The 12608-nt window shown below is 46.1% G+C and overlaps 1 protein-coding gene across 4 annotated transcripts in view; it reads right to left on the minus strand.

The window, feature by feature from the left end:
- The window catches only part of PASD1 (PAS domain containing repressor 1), an 88979-nt gene that overhangs the window by 8932 nt on the left and 67439 nt on the right, over positions 1 to 12608 (minus strand). For 3 of the 4 annotated variants that reach the window (XM_013100489.5, XM_027465338.3, XM_038184500.2), the window contains exons 6-13: positions 12476 to 12565; positions 11816 to 11936; positions 10682 to 10795; positions 9600 to 9718; positions 8656 to 8738; positions 4866 to 4972; positions 2261 to 2408; positions 395 to 476 (exon numbers count right to left, since the gene is read on the minus strand). In XM_013100489.5, the coding sequence (XP_012955943.4) occupies positions 395 to 476; positions 2261 to 2408; positions 4866 to 4972; positions 8656 to 8738; positions 9600 to 9718; positions 10682 to 10795; positions 11816 to 11936; positions 12476 to 12565 (864 nt within the window). The remainder of the gene's footprint in view (positions 1 to 394; positions 477 to 2260; positions 2409 to 4865; positions 4973 to 8655; positions 8739 to 9599; positions 9719 to 10681; positions 10796 to 11815; positions 11937 to 12475; positions 12566 to 12608) is intronic. The other variant, XM_013100492.5, reaches the window with a different exon arrangement.

The following is a 12608-nucleotide window of genomic DNA, read 5'->3' on the forward strand; positions in this document are numbered from 1 at the left end:
CAAGCCATGGAAATTACAGCTCTGGTCAAAATCCTACCCTTGATGCCACCCTGCCCAACGGTGCAAACAGAGCAGAAATCTGGAATAAGAACCAGTTGTGTTGTTTTCCCTTCATTCCAATCTTTGTCTGAGTATTAATGACAAGCTGGCATTAACAAAAGAGGTGCACGCAAGGCAACTGCTGAATTTGCCATTTTACGCCTACGCCAAGATGGGACAGCTCAGAGCCACATAGTGCAGAACTTCTGTGTATCTGCTTGAGCCATGACCCAGCTGAAGGCTTGGAAGGAGAGGAGAGGAAAGGAAAAGGAAGAAGAGGTGTTTTCCTAAGATCAGGAAGTGACAACTGTGTAGTTTAAAAGCCTGTTCATTCAAACGTGAAGAGACATGGTACCTTTACAGAAGAGGATGCCAGTTCAATTGATGACTCTTCAAGGCCAAGATCTCGCCTCCTTTCAGCTCGAACTTCCGCATAACTACCAAAAACAATGAAAAATTCAAAGTTTTTCAGTGTCAGGCCTCAGCTGTCCATGAAAACAGATGCACTGGGTGTTATGTACTGCAGTGTACCTGCCACACGGGTCACGATAGACCTTTCCCATAGAGTCAGAAGCTGTGCACAGCTCACACTCATATACTCATCAGGGTAAAGCCTTGCAATCTATGAATAACCACGTGCACTGAAGGTCCAGAGCTCAGAAACAACAGGGCAGTGTCACGTCCCACTCCACCCAAGCAGGACTGCGGGATTAACTGATCTCATCCTTCCAAGCACAGATGTAGACTCCCCTTTGAAAATTTTGGCCCTGGGTGCCTTCAGGCAACATTTGTCTAAAAGCGAAGCTCTGGGGGTGTACACAGCACCACGCCTGCCACATCAGGGTTAAAATCCCTTACCCTGATGGGAGCTCTGCACACAAGATGCCAGCTGCCCAGCTGCAATGTGAGGTGGATGCCAGAATCCCCATAAATGTGCCTCTAGAAGTCTGTATTTGTTTTCCTTACTATTTTTTTTCTCTTAAATAATAAAATATTTACAGTAAACAATGCCACATGATTCACCACTGGGATAAATTGCAGAGGATGTTCTAAAGACTCTGAGCGGCTGTGTGCTGTGGGCGCTGAAAGGTGTCAGAACTAAGGCTGCTGAAATACAAACAGATACAACCTTTGTGGGGGCAAGAGAAGATGCTGAGAAGAACTTAATTACACCAGTGTAAGCACTAAATTTTCCTCAAATCATGCTTTAAACCTAAGGTTCATTTAATGTGTGTGTTTCAGTGATGCATTCTAAGCCTTAACTGTACAAGACAGAACTGTATTTCAAAATCTATTTGGGATTATCACTAGGCTTAAGAGGCACTGAGAGCAGAAGAAGAAACAAGTCCACGCTCAATAAATTCAGAGCTTGAAGTGCAGCCCAATTGCCTGAAGGATGGCAGAAGCAAGACAACTCAGAAGCAATCTCTCCATCTAACATTTGCTTAAAATAGCTCTTGACACATAGTTTGTATCAGCACTCTAACCACTGACACCTGTTTATTGAGGTGTCCTCAGTCTGTTTCTGAACACATGAAAGATTCCCAGTTTACTTGTGCTTTTTCTTTGAGATGTTTGACAGGAGCACAAAAAAAATTGCAAATTGATTCCTGGAAGTAAAGAAAGATGCGTGGAGCCATATGTTTAACCAAGTTAATAGATCAAACCAGCATGTCGCTATTTTTTTCAAGCCCTCCACTAGATATATCCCCATACAATGACTGTTTTTGCAGTGGTGGTAACACAGCAGCTCCAGTGCTTCCACAGCCGAGCCCAGAGCAGCATCCCACTGGAGGGCATCCTGGGCCACGCTGCAGGCAAGGAACACGGCCAGCAGGACAGCAGCTACCATGGTAGGTCGTAGCTAGGTCACAAATATTTAAAACTCTGAGCAAAGGGTTTTGTAGCCCATAAAGCTGTCTGATTCCTTGTGATGCTTTGTGAGCTTCAGTTCCTTGTGATGCCATGTCATTGCTGGGGACAGAAGAGGAAGACAACACTGATATATGTGGCCAGTGGTGGCTTCCAGACCAGCTGCCAAAGAGTGGTGAGAACACATTATGCTTTTCCCCATATTTCCTGCCGTACTGTGTACAATTGCATACCATCTTAGTGTGTTAAGGCGCACAGCAAATATTTGGCTAACACAAAACAGGGCCAGGAAACACGATGGATGTGTACACGGGACAGGTAGTGTGAAGTGCTTGGTGCTTGCTCCTACCTAACTACCAGGTGAGTGCAAACGATGAACTCGGGCTTGGAATTCCACTGGTGGTAGGTGATGTAGTAGTGTGTCTGCAGCCAGATCCACTGCTGGCCTTTGGTCAGGAACCTGTAGTAACACGACTTGCCTTTTCCAAACTGCATCACTGGTAAACAAAAAGAAAGCACTTTATGGCAAACGAACTACAGAAAGTTCATGGTATAAAGGAGATCAGAAAAAAAAACACTTGGTCCCATTCTCCCTTGCAGTTTGCTACCCCACTAAGAAGGCTCTTGTGGCTTTACAAGCATGATGGGCAAAAAACATTGTGCTGAACTTTGATTTGGGTTCTTTCCTGCTACTTATTTTCACAAGAGTGCACTTTACTATTCTAAGATTGTTCTTATAACTAGTAATTGGCATAACTATCTAACTGGTTTTATTCCTAGAACTAATTAGTGGGCTTCTCTGAAAGTAATAAGCACAGATAACATCATGTAAGCAAGGCACTGGCCTTTCAGAAGCACATGAAAATGCATTTCAGAGACAGTGGGCCTGAAGTCAGGATCCTAATAATGGCACAAAACAATAAGATAGTGGAGTTTAGCAGTTAAACTGAGAGTTTGCTTCTAAAGAGCTGGCCTAAGTACAATAGACCTAGTACACATCATCAGGATATGTTCAGAAAAATCACAGATGCTGTAATAAAACGGGAACATAATGAGGGGAACTACATTAAATAACCGCATTAATTGCTCCCAGACTGCTGTCAGTACAAAATGAAACATGCTCATCTAAACTACCCGTAATTAATGCAAAGTGAAATACAAGCGTGCTTTAAGCAAACCCATTTCACTTCAGAGCGGGCAGGATGCCTGCCCACAGAGGCCAGCCTGACTGATGGGAGCATGTCCAGCCACAGGAACCCAGGCACTTCTACAGAGCTGCACATCTCTACTTTTTTTTAACTGTTAGGGCTGCTTTCTTTAGTGATCCCATTAGTAGGGATGAGCTTCAGAAGAAGCACTTGGGGGTCTTCTGGCTAGCAGGCTGTGCTGGGGATTGTTCAGCGCCTGGTCCTGTCACAAATGTCCTGATGCAACTTCTGGAAGTCATTTCACCAGCACCTTACCTCGCCTATCTGCACAGAAAGATGAAAAGATCCTTGCCTGTGGGTGTGCTAGGCAGCTATGCTTTTATAATGTAAGAGGGGATCAGTGGTGAGAGATGAAAGCCACTAAATAGATTCAATATAGTTAGCATCTATGTCAAACTGCAAGCGTGTATTACCAAAAGACATCAGCTGGTTAAGTAGCTCACTTCTGTCTGAATGGCCCTTTAAACACACTAAAAAGTGCCATTGTTATAAGCAAATAAAGTATTTATTTAGTATTCCCATCTATGCGTTTGCTGCACCTGACCCAAGCCGTGCCAGCCAGGCAGCCTGTGGCCCTGCTGCCCGCTGGGTCACCGCGCTTCACCTCGACCGTGCCGGGAAGCCAGCAGGAGGCAGAGTGGGGAAATTTGGTATTTGGAGAAAGACTCATTTTCTCAGTTCTCTTTTAGCATCTCACGTGTGTGTACAGTAGAGGGGCAGTGGTAGAAGGGCAGTGATGGGGGTTTACAACTCAGTGTTGGAGCAGTGCTGGCGGTCACGGAGCTCCTTTGTGTCCCAGCATCGTGCTGCCAGCACTGCAGAGCAGTTTCAGCACTTTCCCTTCCCCACTTTCTCGGGCAAAAAGATTCATTTCTTTGTGGCAAAAAACTCTCCTTCCAGAGATGGCAGACTGACAAACAGAGCACCTTTGCCCAACAGAAAATCTCTAAGTGGTATTTTCTGGAAAAATATCTGATAACCAAGATGCATTTTACGGAGTGTGTAGTTAGATTTTATTTCTGGGCATTGCAAACCAGCTAGGAGACAGACTTTATTCCGGTTCAGTATCTTAGTCTGAAGTGCATGTAAAAAAATAGAAAAAATAGTCTTTGGGAAAAAGCACCTCCACAGGACCTGGCTCCTCGTGGGCTCCCGCAGGTCACTTCTCTGTGTTCACACAGCAGCCAGAGCTGGAAGAATCTTCAAAACAATGAAACGCTGAGAAAAATCTGGGCTGGAAGCCCTCAGACTGTGCCAGCAGATGTTCTGGTGCAAGGACAAGGCTCCTTGCCCTGCTACCAACCCAGCATGGCCCTGCAGCCACAGAGGGGCAGTGAGGCTCTGTGGCCCCGCGCAGTGACATGCTCAGGTCCCGTTGGCCTACAGAAAGTCCCCAGGAACGGTGACAATCAGCAACATCCCAGGGGTCAGGGCTGCCCTTATAAATGGGGAACAGAGGGTAGGGAGATCTGGATTCCCATCTATCAATCTAATTTCACTCACACAACATGAGCTCAATCCGTGTATCTGCCAGTTTGGGAAAGCTGCAGAAATAGTCGCTGATCTGACTGAATTCTGCAGGGACAGAGCCTCCCAGCCAGGCACAGCTAAGGCCATTTTTCTTTTGTGGGAAGAGGGCATCCCCCTCCCTCCCAGACAGAGATGCCTTTTGCAATGCCAGTGGCAGGCTGCACGGGTGACACAAGAGATCACAGACAGGCACACGGCGGGGGGAGAGGAACTTACAGTGTTCATGGCACCTAGCGAGAAGCTCCAGGTCATCTGCATGGTAGTAGTCGTACCCTGACGTTCCCAGAACCTCAAAGGGTAAGTATCCTATGATGGGTGGAGCCCTAGGAGGGAAGCAGAGGGCAGGAGGTAAGCACACCTGACACCGTGACACCATGCTGTGATGGATGCCAGCAAGCAAAACCACCTCATACATCCTTTCGGGAGTGGATTTTCACTGTGATGCATTGCCAGATACAAGAGAAAAAAAAAAAAAAAAAAAAAAAAGAAAAACAGAGAGAGGGAGAGGCAAAAACTGAGAAAATGAAAAGGTGTGTGTTTACTGGTTCACAGCCTATTCATTATGTGGGTGTAGAGAAGGCATGTGCGTACGCAAGTGACTCAATTCATTAAGCACGCCTGTGAGACATGGCTTGAGATACGCTACGGGTGTTCATGTGCATAATAACTCGGAGCTTGAGTAAAATTACCCAGTAGGTTGGCTATGTCATCTGGGTAGTGAACGTAGAGGGAAAAGTAAGTGGGAAGCTGCAATGTGTGTCAGGGCCAGCTTGAGGAAAAGAGAAAGTAATTGTTCTCCTGGAAAAGCTTGGGGAATTGCAACCTGCAAAAAAAAATGCTTCTATGTGGGCAGTAACAAGAATAGGTATGGGGCTGATCCTAAGGACTGTTATTTCAATGGCAGGTAGAGCAGAAATCGAGGAAGTATTTAGACTGGCACACTGAATAGACACCAGACTATTCTGCTGTCAATTCTAGATGTTTCATTTTTCTAGGCAAAACCTGGTATTTTTTTATTTTTATTTATTTTTTTTTAAGCAGGTGTCCTAACAAGTCTGAGCTTGTACACAGCCTCCACTGGAACCTGCTAGCTTATGAGTATGGAACAGCACTAAACTGCGAGGTGAAAAACACTGTTTTTACCTCTCGTCCCTATAGCAGCATTCTGAGGCACAGGTACACTCCCCCTTGCACAGCCTCAAGCACAACAGGTACTTGGCGAGGCAGGATTTGACCACGCTGAGCTCATTTGTCTTTTTGCTCCACCTGTTTTGGCTGCTGGATGTGCTGACAGCAGGAGGCTCGCCTGGCAAGTTCAGCACTTCCTCGGGAAATGGCAGCAGGGCAGGGAATGCTTCAAGCCTGGGGCGGTCGGAGGTGGCGCTGCCCGCTGAGCAGGAAGGTGAATGCCACAAAGTGGCCAAGAAGGTGAGCAAAAATGTATTTAAGTGTAAGTACATTTTGGTTTGGACAGGGATCTTCAGTCTTCTGGATATTAACATGGGAAGGTCTCCTGTTTTGGCTGAATGACCCAGTTCCACCTTTGTACCCCGGAGAGATGCTGTGGGCACAGATCATTCAACTATGGAGGGCCAGAAGAGGTCTGTAACCTCTCCTTTATCAGCTTTGTTCTTTTCTCACTGTGCAGGGAGGCTGTAAGTCCTGCCTGTGCCCCCCGAGGGCTCAGCAGGAGCTCCTGAGTCTGAGCAATCTGTTAGACCTTGCCCAGCACAAGGGAGGAACCAGGCCTCCACTCTCTGAGGGCAAATCTCTGGAAACAGAGCCCACTTAGCACACTGTGGTCTCTGCCACAATGCAGCCCTATTTATCCAAATGACTCCTCAGAGAGCACTGTGTTCCCTTTCCCCATGTGACACAGATTTCTGTTAATGATGATAATACGTGTATTTATTAAAGTGTCCTTCCTCACCATCTCTTTGGCAGCTTGGCCAGTGTCTCTTGGCTCTTTAATGACATGCTTATCTTCAAGACAATGATGTCTTTCAGATGCACATCAGATAAACTTTTAAGCTGATCAGGAAAGTATTATGCTTCCATGACTTTCGCCAGATTTCCTTAAATGAGAAAGTAACAACAAAATGCTCCTAATCTGTCATTTGACAAGGAGCTGGCTTGCTTGTGGCGCAATTTAGAAGTGTTTTGTTAGCCTAACTTCCAGCCTTGAGGCCTGCAGCTGGCTCTTCAAATGGAAATGCAACATCTTCAGAGAGCCTTTGAGTACAGGATTGGTAAGTGGGCAAAAAGCCTGACAGGTGGTGGGCTTTCAGGTATAACACAAGTTAGACTAGACCCTCCAGTCTTCTAATAAAAGAAGGGAAAATAAGGAGAACGCAGAACAGACATGGATTGTTATCAAAGTTCACAGGATTTCTTCCTCTACACATATGTATATGTAGACCAAGAATACAGATTTTCTTTATTTTTTTAAGGTTTATCCAGGTCTGTGGAGTGTTTGTTGTGCTATTTATCACAACTCCATACATACCATTGCTATGATATGACAGGTTCCAAGCAATGGTGGGTACCTGCTGCCCCCACTGATGGCGCAGCTCTCAGCGTCAAGCTGTGCGAGCTGGAGTAACCAAGCAAGAAACAAGAAAATATCCCAAAACATTTCACAGTGTCCTGGAGATCCTGGGGAATGCACTGGAGATAGGTTTGAACCAGTGATTAGATGAGACAACCCACATGATTCCCCTCTGGCTGTTGGGTCTGTGCTCACCGCTTAGTTTGTGCTGCCACGAACTGTCTCAGCATCTGCATTAGCTTAATCCACTCCCGGTAACAATGGCTTCCTCACTGGGGATATCAGTGGGGCTGGAGTGGCTGCGAGCGCCCGGCACAGAGCTTCCTCTCTGAGTCATAACCCAGATTCATCAAAAGACTCTTTGATTTGCTTTAAAGGAGCTCCTGCGTGCCTTATTCGCAGCAGCTGCTTGGACGCAGCCCTTTGGAAAGCCAGCTCACTGCTGCAGACGGTGACATAAGGGGCCTAGGGCTCTTTTAGGAATCCTCGTTAAATCACCTGATTCTGAAGACGTGCCTCATTGGGCAGGCCAATTAAAGTCTAATGAAGTCACTGCAGCAAGATCTCAACGATAGGAATAATAACAAGCCCACCATCCCAAACCACACAGCCTTTTAACCATAGGGCTGCCGCGTGGCCAGTTCCCCCGTGCTTCAAGGTATGACGCACGGAGCATCTTCCTTACTACAGAAATGCAAATTATTCATCAGTTACATTCTCTCTCTCCCCTCCTTGATTTAAATGTGCAGAAGACGTTTAGCCCCCCTGCAAAAAAAAAAACTTATTTCCTACAGCCTTTCTCACTAGTGGTGTATTTCTGCCTTTGCAGAACTTGGAAGGGATAATGGGAAGAGCTGGATTTCACAATGTGTTTATGTATACATGCCGAATGCAGAGAAGCAAAAGAGAGAACAAAACCCTCCAGCTTCTTCTGAAGAAAATGAATCCTCTGTTAATCAGCTTAATAAAGTGATTCCTTTTTCATTCCCCAAGCTCTCCATGCTGCACTCAGTCAAAAACAAATCTGCAATTAAACCATCCAATGCATTGCGTTTTCTTTTAGTTTTATAAATTCCTTCATTTATCAAGGTGAAAATCAAAATTTGATCAATACAGCAAAATATTTTTGGGTTCCTGGAAGCTGTAGATGGTGAATAGAGAAGCTAAATCAATACAGGTAACAGGACCCACAGTGCTCAGCTTCAGTGACTTAATGTCTTGGTGAAATTTGACATTTTTGTAGACATTTAACCTTCACTTTATACGGCTTCTTACCTGCCTTAAGTAAGAAAGAGGGCAAAGCTTTTAAGGAGGCCTGATAAGTAAGTTCAGAATATTATCATTGGTGTCGTTTAACTTAATTAGAGCTATTTTGCTTGGGATGTCAGGCAATAGCAACATAAACATTTCTATTTTTAAACTACAAATTGTTTATACTTCAGTGCCCAAATCTCTTACCTGTGGTCCAAGAACAAAAACTTCCATTCCAAGCTATGCCTTGATGTAAATTCTTCGCATGGCTCTTCAACATTGCAAAGCTCCTGCAAAACAGTTGGCACATTCAGACATCTAATTCTGCGAAATAACAAAAGGAGCTCTCCCTCAAGACTAAGAATGCATCATCTTGGTATAATAAACCCTAGCAAAACACAGAGCTTTTAAAGCACTCGACTTTTTTTTTTCCTCTAAGGAATGCATAAACCTTGTTTTATAGATGCATAAACTGATGAAAAGTGGCTGAATAATTTACCCTGGGCTGAGTTTCAGAGCTAGGATAAATAGTCCAAGGGCCTCATCTTGCAGTCTGCAGGCAACATTCCCCAACTTTCTGTAAATACTGCTAACCGAAGATGGATGACAGAGCAGGTTCCAGCCTCAAGCTGGGCTGGCTGCTGCTCTCCAGCAAGAAGCACCCGCTGCCCTTATCCCTGCCATCGCGGCACCGTGCCACACTTAAAGACTGGGAGAAAGAGTCCATGAACTGCGGTGCTCGGGGTCTCCAAGTGTGGCTGGCCTTCCTACACCAAGGAGCAGTGGGGTGTAGCTCTTCAGTGCCTCCAACTTTCCAAGCAGTTAGCTGGGCACCTTTTATTGGCACCCCCTGAGCTCACCGCTCTGAAACATCCCATCACACAACCCCCTCTTCTCAAGCACAACTCCCATTTTTCATTTTCTCCTTCGAAAATAAGCATCATCTCCCCCTCCCAAGCACAGCAGTGCCCTCCCTCACTTACAAATCCTCAGCACAAGGCAGTTTGCACTGCTGCATGTCCTGTGAGAGGCTGCTGCAGCATGGCTGCTCGTGCAAGGGCACCAAGCACAACTCGTGGTACAGCAGCAGCTCCAGCTGAGCATGGGCTGGCTCTGGTACAAAAGGGAAAAGGCAGTGGGAGAGCTCTCACCTTTAAGAACTGCGGTGTGACGAGACGAACAGTCGCTACGAGGCAAATCTGCTCCTCTGTGGCTGACCTGAAAGCTCGTGCAATAGCTGACTCAAAGCCATTACAGGAGGGTGTAGGCACTAGACACAACCAGACAATTTATTTAAGATGAAGAGGAAGGAGACCTTTCTTTTCATGTTAGGACAGGCAGGACGACTGATGAAACCCCAGCAACAAATTCCTCTGACCCACACCGTGATGCCACACTGATAGACACTGATGTTATTTAAAGCACGATCCTTTAGGCTCTGAGTTACAGAGCTGCAGCCACCCACCCCTGGCTTGCAGGGAAGCCTCATAAGACAGCTCTGATCGCTCCCAGCACGCAGCTACAGCCTCCTTGCTAGCATGTCCTTAGGGAGGATGGAAAACTGATGCAAAGTCACTGAACTTCAGCTGACTTTGAGAGGTAGAGGGATTTGCGCTATTTTTTTTTTTCCAAATGTATGTTTTACAAGCATCCCTTTAAAATCACAAATCGAAGATCAAGAAGATTACAGAAAGAACTCTTGGTACCATTATTCTGCCCTGAATCTTTTTTCTCAACACAAAGGAAGTCACAACTGGATGTCAGAAGATGTGGTGAACAAAAGGCTGGAGTATTTTCCCAAGGAAATTGTTCACATCAAATCCAGAAGTTTCTCCCTTTTTATGTTATTTCCAGGAAACAGCACCTTTCTGCAGCCCAACACTTGCAAGATCCAGGATTTTACAAGTTTCTCAAATCATTTCATCTTTAGAAAGTGTCACTCAATTGCCACAAGTGAAACAGAATAGCATATTTTGTTGGTTAATTGAGTATGTAGGCTGCTTCACAATCGAGTCATGGAGGCAGTCAAATGGAGGGACGATCAGTCTGGTGTCACTCCTCTGACCAACAGACTCCCCAAAGCTTTTATGTGAAAAAAAATCTTGCTAACATATCCGCAGCACACTCCACCCCTGCTGATTACAGCATTTTCAGCTGAAACAAGGCTACAGAAAAACAGACGCTTTAAAGGAGAGAGGCTGAGAGGTAACGGCAGGCTGTAGAGGTAACTCACCATGAGTAAAATATTTAAAATCCACTACAAATTTCACATATTCATACGTCAGGGGTTCATTTGGATCTAAGCTGCCTCTTGCTAAATGGCAGCAAAACTCTATTTGCTTTTCCACTGAAAAGAGAAAAAGAGAGGGAGACACACACGTTATTGGCAGCCTGCACGGTAGCACATAGATTCAATATATTCAATCTGTCCAGGTTTTCTACGCACCCTGCTGCTGTGGCATCTCAGCACCCTCTTCTCCCGATCCCCATAAATAAACCTATAACTAGCAGGAGCAATGATCAGCTAGTTTTGCTTTAGGATGTCTGTGATCACCCCTTCTCCCACGGCTTTATAGTTGCCCTGTTACACTGGCGAGCTCAAAGTCGGTGGTGTTTGCCCCTGCCTTCATCGCGTGCAGGATTTCACGTGAAACACGCTGCCCTGGCACTGCTCTGCAGGACGCAGAGCAAAGGGCGCTGGAGTCACCCTAAGTCTTCCTGCTAGCTGTGGAAGGCACCATGCCAAGCTCTTGCTCGGCTTTCTGCCCCAAGGTCTGAACTCCATGGGTCAGACCACGGGCTCTTTGGCTTCACGGAAACCAGCACAAGGGGTGCTCAGCTCCTGTGCATGCTTATGGGGCCGCAAGGAGGGAGATGAGCTCTGGTGGCCATGGTGAACCCACCAAGGAACCGGGGGGCTGCTAGGAGAAGGGGGTCCCAGCACGTGGATGTAAGGAAGACACGACCACCAGTTCCGGTGTGGGCACACAGTCTGGGGAGAACAGCAGAGGAAGGAACATTTTGGGATTTCCCAAAGCCCTTTGGGATTTCTCCTACCCAAGCTCATCCCCTAAGCCCCTCACTCCTTTCACAGGCTCAGTCCCACCCTGAGAAAAGTACCTAAGGAGGGTGACTCCACCCTGTCCTGTGACCCAAAGCAAACAGTAAAATACAGACTGTCCAAATCAAGTACTGGGAGCAAGTAGGAACATTGGATGGGCTGCATCCAAACCCAGAAATATGAACAGAGGCCAAAAGCAGCAGCAGGCAGGAGAATTAAATAGCTGGAGGGCCCAGTGCAGGCTGCCCCTGGGAGCTGTTTGCCTTTGGCAAATTTCCTTGATCAACAGACAAGCAAAGAGCTTACCATTGAGAAAATCAGCTGCAACAGGATCTGTCATGAGCACGTGTGGAGAAAGGAGCTTGTAGACCTCGCTCTGTTCCCGCTCAGGCAGAAAGTTTAATATATTTTGGTCCACCAAATCTGACTGATGCAAAAGAATGCTTTGTCATGTTCCACAGCACAGCCTGACACAACCACACGCGTTTTCATCCTACAGTGGAGCACAGATGCTGCCAGGCTAGCACAGCCTCTTAACACAAGGAAGCTGAGTTGATCTGCAGGTGGAGCTTTTTTTCTTTGCACACTGGGCCATTCAGCCAGGTTAGGACATTCAGGATCCAATTTGCCCTCACATAGCATAGCTCTCACTTTGCACCAGATAAAATTGGTTTTGAGGGACCAGCAGAAGCTTTTATACTAAAAATTAACTGATGTCTAGAAATTCTCATGGAAAACTAACATTTTTGCTACTAAAGACCATGGGCTCAAAGTAGAAAAACCCGATGTCATTAGAAGAGCATATATTTAGTCCTGAAATCACCTTTAAATCTTCTGGGAAGAGCTTCAACATATACAGGTTTCATAAACATTTGGCTGGACAAACCCAAGCCCTGTCTCTGCAGTGCTGGGGCTGTGCTAAGGCAGGGGAGCGATTCTGCAAGGCATTGTGGTGTCAGAACTTACCGGTAAGTGTCCGAGCAGAGAGGAGACGCTGTCGGATACATAAATAATAATCCCATCAGTGGTAAGAGCGATGAGAAAGCCATCTAATGCCTAGTGACAAAAGGCAGACGGAAGGAAAAAGAAAAGAATTATG

This window comes from Anas platyrhynchos, chromosome 10 (assembly GCF_047663525.1).
Source record: "Anas platyrhynchos isolate ZD024472 breed Pekin duck chromosome 10, IASCAAS_PekinDuck_T2T, whole genome shotgun sequence".
NCBI lineage: Eukaryota > Metazoa > Chordata > Aves > Anseriformes > Anatidae > Anas > Anas platyrhynchos.